The following is a 20,622-nucleotide window of genomic DNA, read 5'->3' on the forward strand; positions in this document are numbered from 1 at the left end:
GGAGGCCCCCAAGGACGCGCAGGCGGCGGCTGTTGAAGCGCTTTATTGTCGCGTACACAGGCGGCGGACACTGTACAGAATAAATAACGGCAATAACTTAGCAATAAATACCGCCTGCACCGAGCCCGGAGCCCTCTGCGTGACCCTTCTGTCCGCCAGCCCCGGCTCCGGCCGGGAGCGACTGCACACAATTCACAATACACAAATCCCGGGCGGGCCGGGGTCGCTCCCGGTGGGGCTGGCGCAGGACCGACCCCTCCCCGACGGCCCGGAACGGCACCAGGAAAAGGAGAAAGGGAACACGACACCCTTCACAGCAGAAAACCAAACGGACGAGCACCTCAGGAACAAGAACTGTCACACTCCAGAACACTATATAGGAGGGAGAAGTCGGCGCGACGGCTCCGGCACGGGCACGGGCAGGGGCAGGACACGGCAGCCCGGAGCCGGACCGGACCGCCCGGACACTGCGGAGACACATCCATCACTGGCTCCTACACTGCACTGAGAACAAAACCAAACCACGGGCAAGCCACGCTCAAGGCACCGTGGCCTCGCCGACATGCAGCGGGGCAAGCGGGGCTCGTTTAGCACAGGGGCACCCTCAGTCACCCTCAGCCAGCCTCAGCCACGGCTGGCTCCGGCCCTCCCCGTGCTCCCTGAACACACCACGGGCCGTGGGAAACGGCAGGAAGGACGGCTGGTCCTTGGGCACTGCTGCCAGCCCAGGGCACAGCAGCGGCTGCCACCGGCAGGGGCTGCGCGCTCCCTGACACCGGGCACCAACAAATGAAAGTTCTCCGCGGCTGCAGGGCTGCCCATCCTTGCCTGCTGTGTTTCCGGGGCTCTCCTCACACCAGAGGCTCCAGCTGTGGAACCAAGATCCTAGCCAGCCCCATGCACACCTTGCCCGCTCTGCTGGCCCATATCAGGATTCAGCTGTGCTCCAAGGGCTCAGCCTGGCTCCAAGAGGGACGGGGTTGGGAATGACACCCCTGGACAACTGGACACCTCTGTGTTCTGTAAAATCTCACTTCCCCCAGTCACCATACAACCAGCTGGAAGACCAGAGCCTGCTGAGTGCTGCGCAGAGTGTGGCCTGTGGTGAATGGCTGGAAGTGGCACATCAGACACTTCAGAGAAGAGAAGAGTAAGTCCAGGGCCAGAAGAGGGACCACTGGAGGCAATGTTCTAACCTGCTCCTCCTTTGGGAAGTTTACTTGGAAAAGCATCCCAAACAACTCCCTAAACTCCCTATCAATCAGAGCAAAGCTGATCTCCTCCAGCAGAAAATCCCCATCAACTACCTGCTCCTCTCCTGCCACACCGCAGGTTTTCTGAGGCTGACCTGCTCACCTGCTCAGGGGACAGCAGTATCAGTTCAGCAGAGAGACACATCCCCAAAACCTATCCAGGACAGCCATACCTCATTATGACACTGTGGCTTCACTCCTGTTACCCCAGTCTGCCCCCTCCACTCAGATCTTCAGCAGCCAGGAGATCACATGTCCTGCTTCTCTAAAACTCAGTAAATCAGCTCAAATCTTTGGGAAGGGGAGAGGGGAGTCAAACTGTTTGTGGAAATGGAGCCTGGCCACAAACAGGTTCTCAGCTGCATCACAGCTGTGAGTCTGAGCACTTTCCTAAGAGCCCTGGGCAGAAGCCACCCCAGGAAGGACAGCAACCCTGCCACAGCTCAATGTGCAGACACCAGGGACTAGGCTGTCCCACGTTGCCCCTCTTGTTGCAGACTTGCCCCTCTTGTTTAGGTGAGCCATGAGCACAACACAAGTTCTGACCACAGGATCTAATTCCAGAGCTAAATCCCATCAGTGTTCTCCTAAGCCTGGACAAGTCTCCCTCACGTTACTTCCCTGAAGGTTTGCTGCAGGAAGAAGAGTGCAGCATTTTTCCTCTCCAGATAACCAAGCTGGCCTGGCACTGGCTGCTGAGCAGGAGCTGCCCCCACACCTCGCTGCACCAGCCAGCCATTCCTGTCTCCAAAAACAGCAGCACCTTCGCCTGTGCACCAGAACCCTTCTGGAGAATCCAGAGAGATTCCAACCTACTCTCTCAGTCGAGTTTAGGGAAAACGACAACAGTGTGAAATGACAGCACATGGCAAAGGCACCGGCACACCACAGCGCCGCACGAGAGCTCGGGGAGCAGAGCGCCCAACACAGGGGGACACCACAGAAACTAGCAAGGTCAAGAATAAGTCACTTTTGGTACAATTGCAAAAAGATATCAAACAGGACTTGCCTCTTTTTTTGTCTTTTTCTAAGTTTTATAAATAAAGTCTGATAACTCTTTATAAAAACTAACCTCAGAGCCACAAACAGTTTGCGGGAGGTTCATGAGAAACTTTAAAATTATTTATTTATTAACTTTAACTAGCAAAGTCTCTGAGAATATTTCCCCACTCATATGGTCAAATATTCTCGCCTTCTCAGGTAAAAAAGCTGACTATAAATACGCTCTCTCTTCTGTCCAATTTTAAACTTAGATAATTTAATAATTCTTAAAATGATGTTTCTCTCTTTAAATAAAGGGCTATTTAACCACATAAACTGGTTGTGTAAACCATCACACTAGAGACACTTGATACCCTCAAAACACGGGAACAACTAGTGATTTTGGTCTTGTTCAGTGCAACACATTAGGCACAAAACCGGCCTGCAGTCAACACAGTCCTGCTGCTCCCTCCTTCCCTGCGGGGGCTCAGGACGCGGCAGCACCGTCCCCCAGCACTGCCAGCTCACACAGCCAACGGCGTGGTCTGAGGGAAACCCACGGCTAGGGCACAGAGGCACACCTAGAAAGGAATAAAACCTAGGACACAGAACACCCCAACTGTAACTACAGGTACCAAAGGAGACAAAAGCAGCAGGTTCAGGTGCTGAGATGCACCACCTGGAAGAGTCATGAAATAAAGCCTTTGGAAGTGACCGAAAATTAGGGTTCCCAGCCCCCAGGAAGAACGCTTTCCTCGGGCCACTCCTCCACCCTTCTCTCAGCCACGCTGCACAGATTCTCTTTGGGTAGAAAACCAAAATCTCACAGTCTGTCCCCAGGGCACCTGAGGGCTATAGACTGCTGGGTGGGAAGCTCTGTCTGCACAGGACAAGGGATGCATCACCACTGCTCATACCAATCTGGACACAACAAAATAAACTGGAGCGATCAGCAGGCCAGTCCTGGGCCAAGTCAAAGGAACCCGGACCCATGTGGGGAGGGCTTGTGCTTTGGGGATTCCAGGCTGGTTTTGTGCCTAACTGCCCTGCACAGACAAGCTCAGGCAACGCTCGCTTCACTAAGACCGGGCGTCCGTTTTGGATTTCACTATTGTGATGACACTGGTAGTAGCAACCTTGCCAGGGACGAGGGGCCCCATACTGGAAGTGAGAGGCCCCCGTGCAGGGGTCACGGGGCTCCGGGCCACGGTTCTGGCGAAGTTCTGGAGAGCCTCGTATTTGGAGCGGAGAGCATCAAGTTCCATTTTCATGCTGGCGTTCTCTGAGGCCAGCTTCTCCACTTCTTGCTGCAGCTCTGCCTTCTGCTTCTCCAGTTCCTCCTTCTGGGTAACGCGCTTCACTCTGCAGCTGGCCGCGTAGCCCCGGTTCTTCAGCGTGCGCCGACGCTGCTTCAGCTGGATGATCTCCTCTTTGGACAGGCCCCGCAGGTGCTGGTTCAGCTCTCGCACAGACATGGTCACCAGCTCCTCATCTGTCAAGCTGGTCCCATTCTCGCCTGGCTCCCTCTTCACCTGGGGGAGAGGCAGCACACCCTCGTGAAGCCTGAGGTGGATGCCTGCGCCCGTCCCCGCGCCCCTTTCCTCCCCCCACCGCGTTACCTTCAAGGCCTTGTTTCCTTTGTTGGGGGTCGTCATAACACAACAGCCTTGGCAGCTGGGTTCTGCAAGGGAAGGAAGGTCAAATTAGCACCTGGGACACAGCAGAGCCCACGGCATTCCTCTGGCAGGGTCCAGCAGCAACGCCCCGTGGTGCTCAGCATCCTGGCTCCTGCCGTGGGAGACAATCAACAAGCAGCCAGCTGAGCTGGACTCACAATGAGCAGAGTGTCCCTGAGCAGAAACTGCTGCCCTTCCACACCTCTGCCCCCACAGAGACTCTGTGGCAATGCTGCTTTTTGTTTATGGTGGGGGAAATTAAAGAACTAGGAGGAGTCAGAACACATGGAAGCCACATTTTTAAAAATAGCCTTGCAAGCAGCAGGCAGGGTCCAGAGCGTGGCTGCTCCAGGCCAGTCATGCTGACTCAGCAGGCTGGCACTCCGCTCCACTCGCTCCCAGCCTCGTCCTTGTCACTCCCAAGCAGGGCAGCTTACCTTAACATGCCCTTCCAGCAGGTGCCCAAGCACAGCCCAGGAGCTCCCCAGTCCTACCAGACCCCAGATGCTCCTAAGGATGGTTCAATAAGACATAACCCTGAGCAAGGGGTACAGGGCAAGCCTTGGACACACTGGAATTCCATCACAAATTTGGGCTGATGCCTCAGCAGCCTTCACCTCTCCCAGTCATGCAAAATTGACCCCACTTGTAGGTCTTTTCTATGAGAAAGTACCTATCAATCCCTGGCATGCCAGGGCCCAGAACACCTTTTTCCTCCTTAAGAGCCAAGGTGTGCTCACAAAAACACAAAGATTTAAAGTGCCAAAAAAACAGAGAGAGCAGACTCCTTCCCTGCCACGGAAGACAAGACTTCAGAACTGGTAAAAGTAATTCCCAGGCCTGCTTTACAAAGACTTATACCCAGGCTCCTGCTTCCTTCCCCACATACCTCCTCCCCTCATGCTTTTCAGTTCAGACTGCTACTATGCTGCCCAAGGAATTGATCCACACAGATACTCCCTGACAGACACGGCTGTGCTCAAACAGCCCAAACTGCACTCCCCTCTCAGCCCAGACTGCACCCACGCAGCCCTGCCAGGATTCCCGTGCAGCCTCCAGGTGCCTCTGCCCCTTTCATCTCACAGGTGTCAAACAACAATGTTGTTTGCCCCTGCCTTTACTCCCAGCAGGACTCATGTCCAGTTATGGACCAGAACCAAATGCACACATCAGCAAATAGGGCTTAGTGCTCTTTCAGCAGCTGTGGCACAGACTCTCTCCAGTGCATCTATGACCTACGGCAGGTGAACAGGACCAGCAGTCCCCAGAACACCACCAGAGATATTCCTGAAGCCTGCAGCATGCCAGGAGCCAGGCTATTTATACATACCTAGAGGACAATGCTCCTTCCAACAAGATGTCTGCTACACCCAGCCATATTGGCATAGCCATGGTCACCTGCTGCCCAAGGAAGGCAGCTGCAGTGAGGCAGGACAGGCAGCATGCAAGCAACTGCTGCACAAAATCAATTCTTCCCTCCTTCCCAGACTGCTGTTTATTCCTTCTGTTCCTACCTGGTAAACAACATGTCTCCTGGGAAAAGGGGAGAGGGAAGGGAATAGCTGGAGAGACCAAAGTGCCTGCCCCTGCAGCCCCTCCATGCCCCATCCTCTTGCAAGTGGAAGGAGTCAAGGGCAGGCATGGTCAGCGGGACACAGGAATTTGCCTGCCCTGTTGCACTAAAGAATTGACAGCTGCCTGGCAAGCAGCTGCCTTCATTACAGCAGATCCAAAATGAAACAAACAGGGCACACGCATGCTGCATCAGGCAGGGCACTGGGAAGAGTGCTCCTCAGCAGGCTGGGGAACGGCCAGCACTGGCAGAGCTGGACACAGCAGAGGCAGCTACTCATTCCTGCCTCTGCACACTCTAACACAACCCCTTTCAGGCAGGAGCCTCTCTCAACAGCCATCAGAGCTGCCACAGGAGTGTCCCCAAAAACCTGGTGATCCTACCTCTCCAAGGAGCAGAAGTCAGTAGAATGGAGAGAACAACCCAAAGAGTTTCCTACGTCCCGTTTTAACCTGGGCTGTTTGGCACCTCACGAAGAGGACACCCAGAGAACGGGTGACATAGCAGAGACCAAACTTCGCCTTACTCTCCAGACTGCTGATGGATCAGCTTTTGATAGCTTCCTGAAGAAAGATCACACTGAAAAGTGCCAAACACTATGGCTGCAATGAAGAAACTGCAGCCTCACCACATTTCCCAGAGCTCAAAAGGCCTGAACTCAGCACAAGCACAGCCAATTCTCCCCTCAGCTCAGCGGCAGCACACGGGAGCTGACAGCAGCACGCATGATCCAGCACGGGCCCTTCTCCAAGCTCCTGGTGCAGAACCCTGCCTTGAGCCCCGTGTAACACGGTGATGTCCCCGCTCCAGCAGGGCAGAGCGAGGGCTGTGCTCCCCCAGGGGCTCCAGCAGGCACAGCAGCGTGGTCTGCCAGTCGCGACAGGGCACAGCACACAGAAACACTTTCTCCCAGTGTGGATTTCATACTCTGTTTATTTGCTCGCTGGCAAATCGGCTCACACAGTTTCATCCAATGACTGCCCAAATTACCTGTGTAGCCAAGACAGTGCCACCTGTGTTCCCCACCCTGGGGGTCCCCTGGTGATGTCATCCAACCCTAGGCACTTCCACAGCAGTTTTTTCCTCAAGGAATCTGCCCACCCAGCTGATTTTAGCTCTGCTCACACTGCTAAAGCAAAGGGCCAGCTCTGAGAGACCCCCTCCCACCCTTGGCGGTGCCCTCCCCGGACCACAGAGCTCACACATGCCGGACAGCCGGAGCCGTGCCCGGCTCTGAACAGCGTGACCGAGCCGTGCCTGGCACAGACGGACGTGGCCCCTCCGTGCGGGTGAGACACCGCAGTCCCGCAGGAGCTCGCTCCGCTCGGGGACACCGCAGCGCCCAGCACCGGCCAGCCCCTGCGGAGCGGAACCTCCGCCCGCACGGCTGCAGCCACCGAGCAGCCCGAGGACACGGCACCGACTGCGGGCAGCAGTCTCCGCTCTGGGCACCGGGCGAGCCGCCCCAATGGCTCCTCAGCCTCCCGGGCCTCTCGTCCTCGGGAGAAGAACGACAGACCGCGGCGAACACCCGCGGCAGGGGGCGGCCGCCCGGCGGGAGGGGGGACCCGAGGTCCCGCCGGGGGCCGGGTCGCGGCCGTACCGGAGGAGCCGGAGCGCCCGGAGGTGCGGCGGGGTTTAGCGGGGCAGGCTCGGCCCGGGGGCAGCCGGGCTGCAACACGATCGGGGCGCTCGGCAGCCGCGGGAGGGAGGGGCCGGATGCGCCCGCGCTGGCTGCGGGTGGAGCCGGGAGGCGGCGGGCGGGGCAGGCCCCGGGCCAGCGCCCCGCGCACCTGTTGCTCGCCCGCCGAGCGGGGCCCGGGCGCGCCGGGGCGGGGCGGGGGCCGGGCGGGCGCGACCCCGAAGCCCCGCCGTGAGTCAGTGATGGCGGCCCCTTAGGCACCTGCCGACCCCGCGGCGGCCCCGGCCACCATCCCGGGGCCGCCGTGCCCGCCCCGCCCCGGCCCGCCCCCGGGGACCGGCCCGCCCCGCCCCGGCCGGTGCCAGGGCCGCGCCCGCTCGCGCTGCCGGTGGCGCTCACCTCCTGCCGGGGCCGCCGGGCCGGGCCGGGCCGGGCCGGGCGGGGCGGGGAGGCCGCGCTGGGAGGGACCGGGACTCACGAGCCGCCGCCGCCGCCGCCGCCGCTCACGGACTCGTCACGTGATATTTGGGTCACGTGGCTCCATTCATGAAGCGCCCGGCGCAACCGCCCCGGGCCTTAAGGGGGCCGCGCTCCGGGGCAGCGGGGGAGCGCTCGGCCCTGCCCTGCCCTGCCCTGCCCTGCCCTGCCCTGCCCTGCCCTGCCCTGCCCTGCCCTGCCCTGCCCTGCCCTGCCCTGCCCTGCCCTGCCCTGCCCGGGGCGAGCGCTGCTGCTCCGCCGAAGTACGGGGTCGGCAGCGGATCAGCTCTCGCCGCCTCTGGCAACAGCCACCGGGCGCCTGCCGGTGTCCCCGTTGCACACCGCGCGTTTCAGTTCTCCTCTGCCCTGGAGCGCCGCTCTCCCCGGTGCCACCGGGCTCGCTCCAGGTGTGTTCCCAGCCCTTCTGCTACGACTTCAGGCCCATGACACCGACCCCGGTGCCCACTGTTTTGCTGCCATGGCACAGGCAAAGCGGGCCGGACAGGATGAGCGCAGCAGAGAAGGGCGAGGGGCAAGCGGAAGGTGCAGCAGTGACAGTGGGGTAAGAGAGGGGAGGTCAGGACAGGGCTTAAGGAGAAGCCGTGCCCGTAGGAGCAGCAGGGGCTCGGCGGGCCCGGATCCAGCAGCAGCACGGCTCTGTGGACAGGGGATGTGGCCGCCAGCCCTGCAGGGCGCTGGTAGCCCTGATGGCTGGGTTTCCATCTGCTGTGGCTACAGTTCAGGTCTGTAACCATCTAGGAAGGTCATCTGTAGCTCTGTCTCTCTGGGAGGACCCAGGGGCATCCCCTGCGTCTCCCTGCAGATGGGCTCAAGCTCAGGCATCCATTCATTCCACATCCCAATTTTTTCAGCCAAGTGTGAACTCTTTCCACAACACTCCCTTGCATTTTGCATCACACAGTACTTCATCCATCTGACTTCCAGCTTGGCCTGCCTGCACAGGTACAGATCCTGAGCAGGAAAGGGAGGAACGTATGACCCCAAGGACTCCTGACCTAGTGGCCACTGCCAGTAGCAAGGGATACCCAGCCAAAACAGCTGGGATTAGCCACAGCTCTCATCAGAAACACAGTTTTTTATGTAAAGAGGGAAGAGGAGTGACCATCTGTCACACCTACAGGGTCATACCTTGCTGGAAGCCAAAAGCCTAACACTAAAAATACTTTCCCACCACCAGCACCTCAGAGACAGCAGGAAATGTAAAAACTCACTAGCCCTCCATCTGCCAAAGCACCCAAGCATGGCTGGCAGTAAGGAGGGGCAGTGAGAGGTCACGGATCCCCAAAGCAGACTGAGCAGAGAGAAGGGGTGGCCACTGGAGAGAAAAGGAGCACGGTCCCATGTTCACACCACATGCCTCTCTGAGGGGTGGGAGATCAGGCAGAGGCACTTGGTCCATTCCAAGAGGTGATTCTGGGCCCAGCCCCTGATCCACCATGCAGCACAGTGTTTGTGTGGCAGCATCTGCTCCAGCTAGTGACAGGACATAAGCTCTGACAGCAGATGCAAGACGGGGCCAGAAAGGACTAAACCTTTGAAACCAAAAGCTCTGAAACAACTTTAAAAAATCCTGTTATAAAAATTTCTGCATGGGACACCACAAACACTGCTTGAGTCCTGGAAGTACCCGAGGCTTCTGGACAAATGATTTCCTTGACAAAGCTCTGATGAGAATATCACCCCTGCCCAAGAAAACACCACACCAGTGCCAGGGACAGCTCACCAACCCCACTGCAGGATAAAGACCCTCTGCTACAGCTGCTGCAAGCCACAAGCCTGGTACAGGGGGCACCAACATGCTGAGTGAGCGTTTTTCCTTGATAAAGGAAAAGATAATAACACAGCGAACACTAATGGTTTTGGCTTAGGAATGGTATTCCCTGTATTAGCATTCCCACTGAAATACTCAAAACCACACGCTGCTCACTCACTGCCCTCTTGTCCCTCTCCCTCTGTGGTGGGCTGGAGAGGAGAACTGGAGGCACAAAAGGTAGAGATCATGGTTTGCTACAAGAACAATTTACTGGAAGCAGTAATGAGATGAGAAAACAAATAATAACAGCAACAATACTAAGAAGAGTGTAGGAGAGAGGTGAAGAATTCACACATGATTGCTCACCACGTGCAACATGATGCTGCTCCCACTGCTCACTTCATGCACCCAGCCAGAGGGACCCCTTCTCCCCATCCTTCTCCAACCCCTCTCCCCTGCTGCAAGCCCTCCCCTCCCCTTTGTCCATGTGTATAGAATAACCAGGGTCCTGGCCACCATTCCTGGCTACTGCAAAGATTAACCCTGTCCTGGCTGCAGCCAGGACACTGACATTCAGCACTGCCAGAATGCAGCAGTCTGCTCAGTTCTTCTTGCTCTTGCTGGTGAACAGACTGACTTTGCTAGCAGATGCCACAGACAGAGAAGGAGACTCCAGCTTCACCTTGTCCAGCAACGTTTTCTTTATGGCTGCTGGGGAAATCTTCTCTTGGTCTGCCAAATGCTGCAGCTCCCTACAATGGGGCAGTGGATGAGGAAGACATAGAAAAAATAAGATGGGGAGGGTAGGGGGCAAGTCTTGCAAGCTCTTTAGTTCCTAGTTGCTCACCTTGTCCGGATACAGGAAGCCTCCACAGCGTTGATGAGGAGAGAGCGAAAGCCACCACTCTCCAGGAAGTGCAGGGCATGGATGGTGGCTCCCCCGGGTGAGCAGACATTGTCCTTCAGCTGACCCGGATGCTGCTCAGATTCTAACAGCATTTTGGCAGCACCCTGTAGCAAGTAAACACCTGCCAGAGCCCTGACTGAGGAGGCCACTGTCATATACTCCTGTTCTCCACTGCACAGAGCAGCACCATCACTCACAACAGGCACACCTGGGCTCCTGCAGGCTGCCAAAACACTTTTCAGAGCTGATGAGCCCTGCAAAGGAGCAGAGTTTTCCAGGCCCCAGCTCCCCCACCACCAGCAGCACCAGATTGCTGCAGACACTTCCTAGAGCCCCTCACCAGGAACCTGTGTGCATTCAAACCAAACACATCCCTTAAAGCAGATTCTGCCAGAGCACCAAGCCCATCTCAAGCTGTGACGTGTAGACTCCTCTGCAAGGAGCAGGCACAGACTCAGATGTGTTGTGCAGCAGGTAATACTGACCAGCAAAGCCTGTGCTCCCAGCCGAACTGCCAGCCTGCGGGGAAGGCCCATCTTCACTCCTCCATCTGCAAGAGCATCCAGGGCAGTGAACGCCTGAGAGAGGGGAAGAAGGGCACTGAAAGACTGCTCCAGGACTGGTAAGGCTTAGGGGAGAGAGAATCCAGGGCTTCAGGACTGTTCTGTGACTCCTGTCACTCACAGACTTGATAAAAGCCTCCCTCTTTCCTTCACGGATGCCATGCCAGGCTTCCCCCCAACTAGTTCCAGCTCAGGAGTGGGGGGAATGGGAGAAATTCAGCTTCTGAATCCGCAAAGTACAGGCCCAAGTTTTGCAACATGGACATGTGGGCACTGCTCACTGGATATGGACTTCAGACTCATCCGACTCTTAAAAAATTTTCCTGCTGTCCCAAACTGGACAACTGGAATACATCTCCCATTGCAAATATGGATTATGGGAAAAAAAAAAAAAAAAAAAAAGACAAGCTGAACTTGCACAGACTTTATGGCAGGCAAAGCCAACTGATCTCCCTGAGATGGCACTAGCTGAGGAAACAGCAGCACATACATACGCAGGGCCACTGCCACTGAGCCCCGTTACAGCATCGATGAGGTCCTCTTCCACCTCGGTGCAGAAGCCCACACTGGCCATCAGCTGCTCCAAAAGCTTCCCATCTTCCACATCCGCATGAGTGCCAGTGGCATAGACTGTAGCACCTTCCCGGACTATCACAGGGGTGTTGGTCATGCACCTGATCACTTTTGGTGTGGGGCAGAAGGTAGAGAGTTTCTTAGGGCAGAAAATCATTGAAGATAGAAAGTAAGAACAAAAAGAAAGAAGGGAGAAAAATGGGCTTTAGTGCATATGTTTCATCAATGAGCTGTTCAGGGAAGGACCCCCCCAGCGGCAAGAACAACACAAGCAGAAGGAAAAGAGAGACCTGTGTATCTCAAATGTCCTGCTGTGAGCCACAGCAGCCCATCCGTGAATGTGAAGCCTTAGTCAGTACCAGTAAAGCAGGAGCTGGGCAAAGCCGTGTTGGAAATAGTATCCCAAAGGCCTCAATCCCACATCAACCCACAGATCTCCAAAACAGCTCCTGCAGACACTTAGCATTAAATCTGCAGAAATTCAGGGGAGATGACCCACTGCTGTTGAAAGAAACATGACTGGACAGCACCTCATGTGAGAGAAGAGCTGGATAAAGCCTCTAATATCATTTGGCAAAGAAGACAGGCAAAGGTGATCAAAACCAAGTTGGCTGCTGCTGTGTGACTTTAGTCCTGAGTAGCACGAGTAGCACAAGTCCGTGGCATGGGCTCCTCGGGGACAGAGGAGCGGAGCCAGCCCAGGGCCGTGCCCTGTCCCCGCTCACCTTCTCGATGGAGCTGATGGTGACGCCGGCCGCGCAGGATACCACGATGTGCCGCGCCTCGATGTCGGGGCCCACCTCCTCCAGGATGAAGGGGATGATGGGCGGCTTTACGGCCAGGAAGAGGACATCGCTGCTCTTCACCGTGTCCTTGTTGCTCACCGTGAAGTTCACTCCCATTTTCTGCACCGGTTCGGGGAGAAACGGGACCGCTCAGGACCGGGATGGCCCGGGAGGGGAGCGCCGCCACCAGGTGCCCGCTACCCGGTCGCACTCACCCGCAGCCCGCTCACGGTGGGCAGCTCTGTGTCCGGGGAGCTCGCCGTGATCTTGTGCGCAGCCAGGACCCCTGCGAACGACCCCGCGTGTCAGACCGAGGGACCGGCACCACCCGCCCCGCGCACACCCGCCCCCACGGAGCCAGGGCGAGGACGAGCTGCCCCGCGACCACCTGCCGCGGTGAAGCCGCGGGCCAGGGCGAAGGCGAGCTGCCCCGCGCCGATGAAGCCCACGCTCATCCCGGTGCTGCCGGACCGGCCCCGCCGCCGTACACGTGGCCGCGCGCGCACGGAGGCGAGGCCGCGCGGCGGGACGGGGACGCGCAGCCAATCGACGGGCAGGGGGGCGGGGCGGCGCTGGCGCTCCGCCACTCAGCGGGCAGGGGCGGAGCCAGCAGCGCGGCGCTCGCCAGCGATTGGGGCAACCGGCGCCCAGTGTTGCATCATTCACCGCCCGCGGCGCCGCCCCGCGCAGCCCCCGCCGCCAGGCGGCGCCCTGCTCCCCCCGAGTCCCGCGGGCCGGGGCGTGCTCCCCCCGGGCCCCGCGGGCCGGGCCGTGCTGTGCTCCCCCCGGGCCCCGCGGGCCGGGCCGTGCTGTGCTGTGCTCCCCCCGGGCCCCGCGGGCCGGGCCGTGCTGTGCTGTGCTCCCCCCGGGCCCCGCGGGCCGGGCCGTGCTGTGCTCCCCCCGGGCCCCGCGGGCCGGGCCGTGCTGTGCTCCCCCCGGGCCCCGCGGGCCGGGCCGTGCTGTGCTCCCCCCGGGCCCCGCGGGCCGGGCCGTGCTGTGCTCCCCCCGGGCCCCGCGGGCCGGGCCGTGCTGTGCTCCCCCCGGGCCCCGCGGGCCGGGCCGTGCCGTGTTCCTCCCGGGCCCCGCGGGCCGGGCCGGGCCGTGCTCCCCCCGAGTCCCGCGGGCCGGGCCGTGCTGTGCTCCCCCCGGGCCTCGCGGGCCGGGCCGGGCCGTGCTCCCTCCGGGCCCCGCGGGCCGGGCAAGGCCGGCCCGTGCTGTGCTCCCCCCGGGCCCCGCGGGCCGGGCCGTGTTCCTCCCGGGCCCCGCGGGCCGGGCCGGGCGTGCCGGGCCACTGCTGGGGTTGTGGTTCCAGCACCGCGCCCCGTGGGCCCGGCCGCCCTCCCGGGCGCGCCCCGAACACCGGGGCGGCCCCGCCGGAGCCTGGCGGCCCTGGGCTGTGGAGAGGCCGGGCCGGAGTGAAGGGTTCCTGTAAAACCCAGGCAGCAGGCGGTGATTTTTTTTCCTAAGTATCATCTTACCTCACTGGTTTTATTTTTTTTTTTCTTGCTTCTTCATTGACAGAAATTAAGCTCAGTGTTTTTTCTGTTGCTAAATGTTCCTAAACACTGATCTTTCATGGGTACTGAACCCCGGGCTTCCAAAAAAGAAGGGAAAAACCCAATCCAAACGCATTAACAATTCCAATTTAATCTGCCCATGCTGAAACCCTCTGGGTGCTGTCTAGGTTGGCTGCAGCCACAGTCCATAAGTAATGAACAGACATAAATACTGACTTTAGTTTACCAAAAGAGGTTGGGAATGGTTGGTGACTGGGGCAACCTGGTTATGGGGAGCTACTTGATCATCATCTGTTAATTAAGGGGGGAGATGTACTCTGGAAATGAAGGGGGTTCAGAGAACTGAATCATGACAGAGCTGGTTGGTAAATCCTGATGAGTAGATATCAGATGTTCTCTGTTCTGGATTGGGCAATCTCATAGTTTCCAATGGTTGGGGAATGTTTTAACCACTGAAGCATGAGGTTTTGATTTTTTTTTTTTTTCTCCTAAAAGAGAGGATTGATGTCCACACAATCTTTTTTTGCCATTTTGACCATGTTCACATTTTTTGCTCAGTCTTTGGCTGACAGATGAGAAAGCTAAATCTGAACGCACTGTTCTTGGCAATGACTTGTGTTTCCACTCCTCCAGTCAGTGGGATCATGATTTCCATGTTAAATTCTCTTTCCTTTTATTGTGAAGATGCTCCATTTTGCCCTCATTGTTTCCCAAGTACCAGTTCCTCTCTGGCCCTTTGACCCTGGCTGGGTGTAAGTTCCATCAACCCATGGCATTGTCAGTTTTACCGTGTTTCTGCTCCTACTTGGTGCAAAATCTTCCCAGCAGTAAGCCAGGAGTGCCTGCTCAGCCACACACTGTCAGCCAAGGAGCTTTCCAGCAGCTGCTGCTGCCTGAGCCCTGCTGGTGCCATCCCTGGGGACAGGCACCCCCTGCCTGGGCTCTTGCCTCCGCTGGCCCCCAGCCCCCCAGAGCCACACCAGGATGGGGCTTTCCTCAAGCAATGTTCCTGGGCCCACTGGGTTGGGTTTTATAACAAAAGCCATGGTCCTTCACAGGCACCTGTTTGGTTTTTAGTGATCTGAAATAACAACAACCAAAAAAAAAAAAAAAAAGTAATTTTCATGGGTTACACAGCTTAATTTGTCCGTATTGATGAGTTTAACAGGAATACATCATAAATGTTCAAGGTCCCTTTGTATGCAGTGGCTCTTGTAAATTGACCCCTTCAACACAAGTGGATTTCCTTTCCCAAGTTAGCATTTTGTTCTTGTACAACCCATAATTTGTTTGGGTGGCAAGAAATAAAGCTCCTGGTTTATATCTATAGTAGATAGCCTTGGGTCTTGCCCTGCCAGCCTCCTCTTGGACCACATCTTCCAGATTTTCTGCCTTTCACTGGGACTCATAGAAGAGAAAACCCCCTTGGCAGGCTGTTCCTCTGTGCTGGATCCCAATTCTTGTCCCATGTCCTGGCTGATGCTTCCCACTGCTAAGGGCTGGTCCCTGCTCAGAACTATTCAACATCGTCTGTCCCAACAAGTTTTCCCTTTGCTCTTCAAACCCCACAAAAAGCAGTGATTAAAAGTAAGTTTGCTTCCTTATTCCTGATTCATTCTGCTGCAAAGGATCCCCTCAGAGGTCTTGCTGTGTTGTGTCTGTTGTTTTTTGGGTCTGTGCTCAGGCTTTGTACACTGGAAAGAAGTGAGCTCTGCCTTCATGCAGGAAAGGCTGTGTCTACTGCAATGAGTATGGAGAGGAGGATGACAGCACACAGATCTCAGGAGATATAAGTGTACATCTGTCATTCACCTTTATTTTGTTTTGGTTAAAAAAAAATCTTGCTTCTGACAGGCAGCTACTGGAGATTTTAATCAAAGCACTCAAGTCTGCATGTGCTGCCCAAGCACTTGGACACTCTGGCTTCTCCCTGCAACAAATAAAGATTCCTGTGGGGCCTGAAATCTGAGCTGAGAAGTGTGGAACTTTAAAGTGGGTGTTTTGTCAGGGGTGGGTCTGGGAAATTGGGCTCCCCAGTGATGCAGAGTGCTCAGGAATCCCGAGCTGCTCTGGGGCACCGTGCACAAGTTCTGTCATGTCCCGTCCTCTCCGTGCCCCCTCCCCGCCCGGCTGGGTCTCCTATGCAGCACTGTGAGATCAGTCAATCTCTGCCTCCCCTTTGCCATGCCCCAGCATTTATCTTCAAGCCTCCAGAAAAAAAACCTTGACCCCAGTGTAAAGAAATGGTGGCCCATGGATCAAGACAGAGCACGTGCCAAGGTCACACTCAGTCACTTTGCAGGCTGGCTCTGCTCTGCATCCTGATTCTCAGCAGTAGAGCCCCAACTTTACAAATTTTCATTTCTGTAGTGACTCAGTGTTTGCTAAATAGGAGTATTACATTAAATAGGCCTCCTGCAAAGTGTGCACTTGAGGATATTCCTTTTCTGTGCTAGACAGCAAAGGAGAGGAAGGGAAAAGACTGGCAACCTTCAAAATACTGTTATGGCTATGATGCTCTTCTCAGAAACACCCAGACTGGAACTGCCCACACTTGCAGGCCTTCCACATCTCCCAACACCGTCCAAACTAACCCAAACTCTAAGGGATTGATTTTCATCTCCTGAACTGGTGTTCCTTCATGCAGCTTTTATCTTTTCCACTTCCTGAGCAGTCACTTGGTTACCGATAGGCGCTGGTTTAACAGTTTCAAAATCTTTGATGTCTTTCCTAATGTTTGGCTCAGTAACCTGGTAGCCTGCAGCCCCACTGCTGTGGCTACAAGCACTCCTGCTGCCTGTAGATGCATGTGGAGCTGTGCCATTCTTTTGTGCTGGCCTCTGGCAGGTGAGGCAGAACCACGGGGGAGGTGGGCTGGGCTGTGTCAGCTGCAGCCCACCTGCTCCAGGTCATTAATTTCTTAGTGTAGTCAGTCCTCACTTGAAGTTTGGCCGATGGTGGTGTGTGCATGCCTGCCCAGCACCTCTCTGCCCCTGGCCCTGTCCCTCTGCACCTGCAGGGACTCACACACAACCTCCACAGAGGCCAGCCCATGGTTCAGATGTGTGAGACAAAACGGATGCGCTGGGAGTACGCCAGGTCCAAGACATAGAGCAGCAGGTTGACATAGGTGAAGATGGCAATCACCAGCTGGCTGTCCCAGGGGCACTTTCCCTTGGCACAGAGGCCGGGGCGTCGTGGGGAGCCATACTTGCTGTCAAAGCAGAACACTGGCCAGATGACCGCAGCACTCGCGTAGAGCAGCACTGCCCCAAAGGTGTAGATGACCACAAAACGCTCAAAAGGGAACCACAGCAAGGCAGTCTTACCTGTGACACTGAAGGCCACCACCACCACTGTCACCACAAAGCAAAAGCTGTAGACAGCCACACACCACTGCGTCGCTACGTATTTACCGTACTGGCTGTCATTCACCAGTGCCCCAAAGATGATGCAGGCCACAAAGGCCTGGACGATTTTCAAGAGGCCAGAGATGGTGGCCATGTAGCTGGTGACCTGTCCCGGTTTGGCCCGGGTTAAGAACACCTCGGCAGCGTAGGTGACGAACAGGAGGCCCGCGAAGACGCTGGCGGCGATGCGGAAATCCCGGACCTGGCAGCCGATGGGGTAACAGCCCACCTGCACGAAGTAGAGCGGGTAGATCACTGCGGCCGTGATGGACATGAGCGTGGCCAGCATGGCAAAAGCAGCCGTGAAGTTTCCCCAGGAGAGGCTCAGGCAGCTGTGCAGGCGTGTGAACTCGCAGGCGATGATGAACACGGTGACGGCGAAGCAGAAGGTCCAGACAAACATGCAGAAGGTGCCATAGGCGGCACTGAACCCCCCTTGGTGAGCCACCAGGCTGAAGGTGGCGCATCCGAAGGTCATCTGCAGCAGTCGAGCTATGCCCACCGGGGAGGTCACCGCGGCTGTGTTCAGATACGGCCCTCCCGTGCTCTCCATCGTCCTGCCGGTCCAGCAGACAAGGCACTCCGAGCCTCTCCAAAGGTCCTTTCTGCCTCTTTGCCGGGGTCACACCTGGTTCTGGCTCGGCTCGAGCCCCGCCGGTCCCTCTGGCAGCAGCGGGAGCCGCCTCTGACGCTGCATCTCTGGCAGCTCTGCACAGACCTGCGGCTGCAGGGAGCCGAGGGCTGGCTCTGCCCACTGCCTGCAATCTCAGGGTGCTGCCGCTCGCCCTCTGCTTCCTCGGCTCTGAAACCTGCCTCAGGGCTGTTCTTCGGCTGTCTCCTTTCCCACGGGATGGTACTTTTCCCCGGAGGCTGACATTTATTCCATTTTAGCTCCGCAGCTGTAGATTTCTGCTGCACTGTTCACAGGAACCTGGGGTATAAATAGGGGCTTTATTAATAGTTCTGGAATGAGTCCTGCCCCCACTCAGCTGTTGGGAGCGGGTGTTATTTAACACTGAAGCTGCGAGCTCCATCAAAGGCTCTTGATTATCCTTCTGCTGTTCTTCTAGAAGCTCTGGGGTCACTGGAATGCTGCCGCTCTCTGCAGCCCCCCGCGCTGAGGGGAGGCTCTGGCTGTGGCAGGGGGCTGTGATCCAGCCCTGTTGCAGGAACCAGAGCTCAGTCCTGCAGACCCAAGAGCCCCTGAGTGGGGGCACAAGCCCAAAGGCAGCACAAGCCCTATGAAATAAGGGATTTTGGCCAGAGGCTGAATAAAAGCTGACTCACTTTGCTGCAGTTGATCTGGAGCAGTGATACATTTACCTGCTGTGCTTTGTGTTACTGCTTGTGGCTGTGGAGGTTGACAAGCACCCATCCTCAACATTTCCTTAAACTCCTCCCTGTCTCTCTTTTACTTTATGTGGAAATCGGTTTCTCTTGTATCTCTGAATGCAGTAACTGAACACAACTGTTTAAAAAAAATTGCTTTGATATTCTTAGCACTGTTTTGGAACACAGATTTTCATAAAGAGTGTCAAACTCTCCCTCCTGTGAGATCAAAGCTTTCACAGTGAGCCACTCCTGGTATACAGTGCCTCCCGGACTTCATCTCTACCCAGAAGTCTCTTAATTATATCTCTAAAAGCCCCAAAAAAAATTTCTGATGCAATTTCAGAATGGGAATGCGTGAATGTTTTCACGACAACATAGTAGAAAAATTCCTCCCTTACCCTACAGCAGCATTGCTGACTCCTCACCTGCAGTACTCATCCCAGTATGGAAGCAGCAAAACTTCCCTGCTGGAATGGCTCACATGAGAACAGTACGTATTTTTGGCTGTAATGATAAAATGTGCCTACCTTCAGCCTTGTCACCATCTTGTAACCTCAGTATCTCTTTCATTCAAGTCCCTTGCATTTTCCTTTGAGAGGCCTCTGGTGCTAAAAGTACAGAAGCCTGCATTCATTTGGGGTGGAAGTTGCACAATTAACATCACAATAACCAGGAAATGCAGCAGGAGAACTGAGGAACTTCAGGTGAACAGGGTGTCATCCCAAAATCGAAATCTTGCCCTACCTGACTGTCTATTAATCCTTCACCTCTAGCAGTTTTCCAGGCCTCTTTGGCAGGGGGTCACTTTCTGCCCCGTGGCACTTCCAGGTGCATCCCCTCCCTCTGCCCGGGCACAGGGACGCTCCATGGCCCACCTGAGGACACGTCAGTGACATCAGGGCTCAGGGCAGAGCTGCTCCTGCTGCTCAGCTTCTGCTTCCCATGGGAAGTGGAGCCCTCTGGAGAGCCCTCAGCAGCAGAGTCGGTGCTGGCAGAGGGCAAAGGTCCCCGAAATCAGAACTCACACTGGTGGGGCAGCGCACCTCACAGAGCACGGCCACTTTCCCCTCAGAAATTAAGAACCTGATCTAGTCAAAAGATCACAGAATACAAACACATGGCACTGAATTCTTCCAGTCTTGCCCTTTTGCCCAGTCTTTGCCCCATCTGGCTTCTGCACAGCAGAAAACAGATGAAAAACGTAGTCAGGACATTCTTCTTTTATACCCAAGCCATTAAAACACAAAGGATATCAGTAATCTCCAAACTAATCACAGGCAAACTCCACTGGTGTTCTGCTTTTCAGTCTCACTGGGAGCACCAACCATTTTCTCTTTAGTTTTTCTTTATCTTCAGTCTGTGTTAATCCCATCCTGCACAGCAGGACAGCTGATTGTGGTGATCTGTGTGTGGTCCTACCAGACTTTTCCTGAAGTCCAAGAAGAGGAACCAAAGGGCTACAGTTTGGTTCATTTTTTGGGTTTACTTACCCAAAACAAGAGATCTCACACGCAGCACCACTGGCAAGGTGTGAAAGGACAGGGAATTTTTCTCAAGTCAGGCCCAAAGTCTCTATGGCTGACATGCTGCGTAGCCACTCACAGCAGTGCAGGCACACACAGGTGGAGCTGTGCACAGCAGTGCAGGCACACACAGGTGAGGCAGGAGCCATGCACAGCAGTGCAGGCACACACAGGTGAGGCAGGAGCCATGCACAGCAGTGCAGGCACACACAGGTGCAGCCATGCACAGCAGTGCAGGCACACACAGGTGAGGCAGGAGCCCTGCAGCTGCTGCTGGGGCAGGGCTCCCTCACCCCCGCCCTGCCCTGCAGGGTGAGGCTCTGCTCCAGTCCCCACTGCTTCCAGCCCAGGAACAGCTCCTCTCCAGCCTCAGCCCTGCATTCTCCATCCCTCCCTTGTTCTCCTCCCACTGCCATCAAAGGGCATTCTCCCTCCTGTGGTGGGTGTGTTCCCAAATTATTAGAAGAGAAATATGTTGGTGCTTGTCTTGTGTTCTCTGCCCTTTCTGCTCCAAATGCTTCTGATGCTTGGATCAAACATTTTCCTCACTGGAAGAGAAGCCTCAAAGCCACATCTCTCTCCACCTTACAGTGCAATGCCCTGGACTACCTGGGGAATCACAGTGAAAGTCTGCTA

At 56.3% G+C, this 20,622-nt stretch overlaps 3 protein-coding genes across 4 annotated transcripts; all 3 read right to left on the minus strand.

Moving 5' to 3' along the window:
• Window positions 1-27: 27 nt before the first annotated feature.
• MAFG (MAF bZIP transcription factor G) lies at window positions 28-7,633 on the minus strand. Of its 2 annotated transcripts, none has more exons than XM_059864413.1 (3): window positions 7,525-7,633; window positions 3,854-3,915; window positions 28-3,766 (listed from the first exon to the last, which is right to left on the minus strand). In XM_059864413.1, the coding sequence occupies exons 2-3, from the start codon at window positions 3,887-3,889 to the stop codon at window positions 3,314-3,316; spliced, it is 489 nt and encodes a 162-aa protein (XP_059720396.1). In that variant the 5' UTR covers window positions 3,890-3,915; window positions 7,525-7,633; the 3' UTR covers window positions 28-3,313. The 2 variants fall into 2 exon arrangements, with proteins under 2 accessions (XP_059720396.1, XP_059720397.1); XM_059864414.1 differs by lacking the exon at window positions 7,525-7,633 and adding an exon at window positions 7,087-7,183.
• Window positions 7,634-9,626: 1,993 nt separating this feature from the next.
• PYCR1 (pyrroline-5-carboxylate reductase 1) lies at window positions 9,627-12,748 on the minus strand. Its single transcript, XM_059864272.1, has 7 exons — window positions 12,593-12,748; window positions 12,420-12,490; window positions 12,145-12,324; window positions 11,337-11,558; window positions 10,769-10,861; window positions 10,224-10,387; window positions 9,627-10,128 (listed from the first exon to the last, which is right to left on the minus strand). The coding sequence occupies exons 1-7, from the start codon at window positions 12,657-12,659 to the stop codon at window positions 9,978-9,980; spliced, it is 948 nt and encodes a 315-aa protein (XP_059720255.1). The 5' UTR covers window positions 12,660-12,748; the 3' UTR covers window positions 9,627-9,977.
• Window positions 12,749-15,513: 2,765 nt separating this feature from the next.
• MYADML2 (myeloid associated differentiation marker like 2) lies at window positions 15,514-18,051 on the minus strand. The gene has a single exon (XM_059864273.1). It carries the CDS (start codon window positions 17,682-17,684, stop codon window positions 16,779-16,781), a length of 906 nt encoding a protein of 301 aa, XP_059720256.1. The 5' UTR covers window positions 17,685-18,051; the 3' UTR covers window positions 15,514-16,778.
• Between the last annotated feature and the right edge of the window lie 2,571 nt (window positions 18,052-20,622).

This window comes from Haemorhous mexicanus, chromosome 20 (genome assembly GCF_027477595.1).
Source record: "Haemorhous mexicanus isolate bHaeMex1 chromosome 20, bHaeMex1.pri, whole genome shotgun sequence".
Lineage (NCBI taxonomy): Eukaryota > Metazoa > Chordata > Aves > Passeriformes > Fringillidae > Haemorhous > Haemorhous mexicanus.

Coding starts and splice junctions, on each gene's coding strand:
- MAFG (XM_059864413.1), bottom strand. CDS start 3,889: ATGACGACCCCCAACAAAGGAAACAAGGCCTTGAAG. Junction 3,767..3,853: donor AAGGAAACAAGGCCTTGAAG/GTAACGCGGTGG, acceptor CCTCTCCCCCAG/GTGAAGAGGGAGCCAGGCGA.
- PYCR1 (XM_059864272.1), bottom strand. CDS start 12,659: ATGAGCGTGGGCTTCATCGGCGCGGGGCAGCTCGCCTTCGCCCTGGCC. Junction 10,388..10,768: donor TGGGAGCACAGGCTTTGCTG/GTCAGTATTACC, acceptor TACTTGCTACAG/GGTGCTGCCAAAATGCTGTT. Junction 10,129..10,223: donor GCTTCCTGTATCCGGACAAG/GTGAGCAACTAG, acceptor GCCCCATTGTAG/GGAGCTGCAGCATTTGGCAG.
- MYADML2 (XM_059864273.1), bottom strand. CDS start 17,684: ATGGAGAGCACGGGAGGGCCGTATCTGAACACAGCCGCGGTGACCTCC.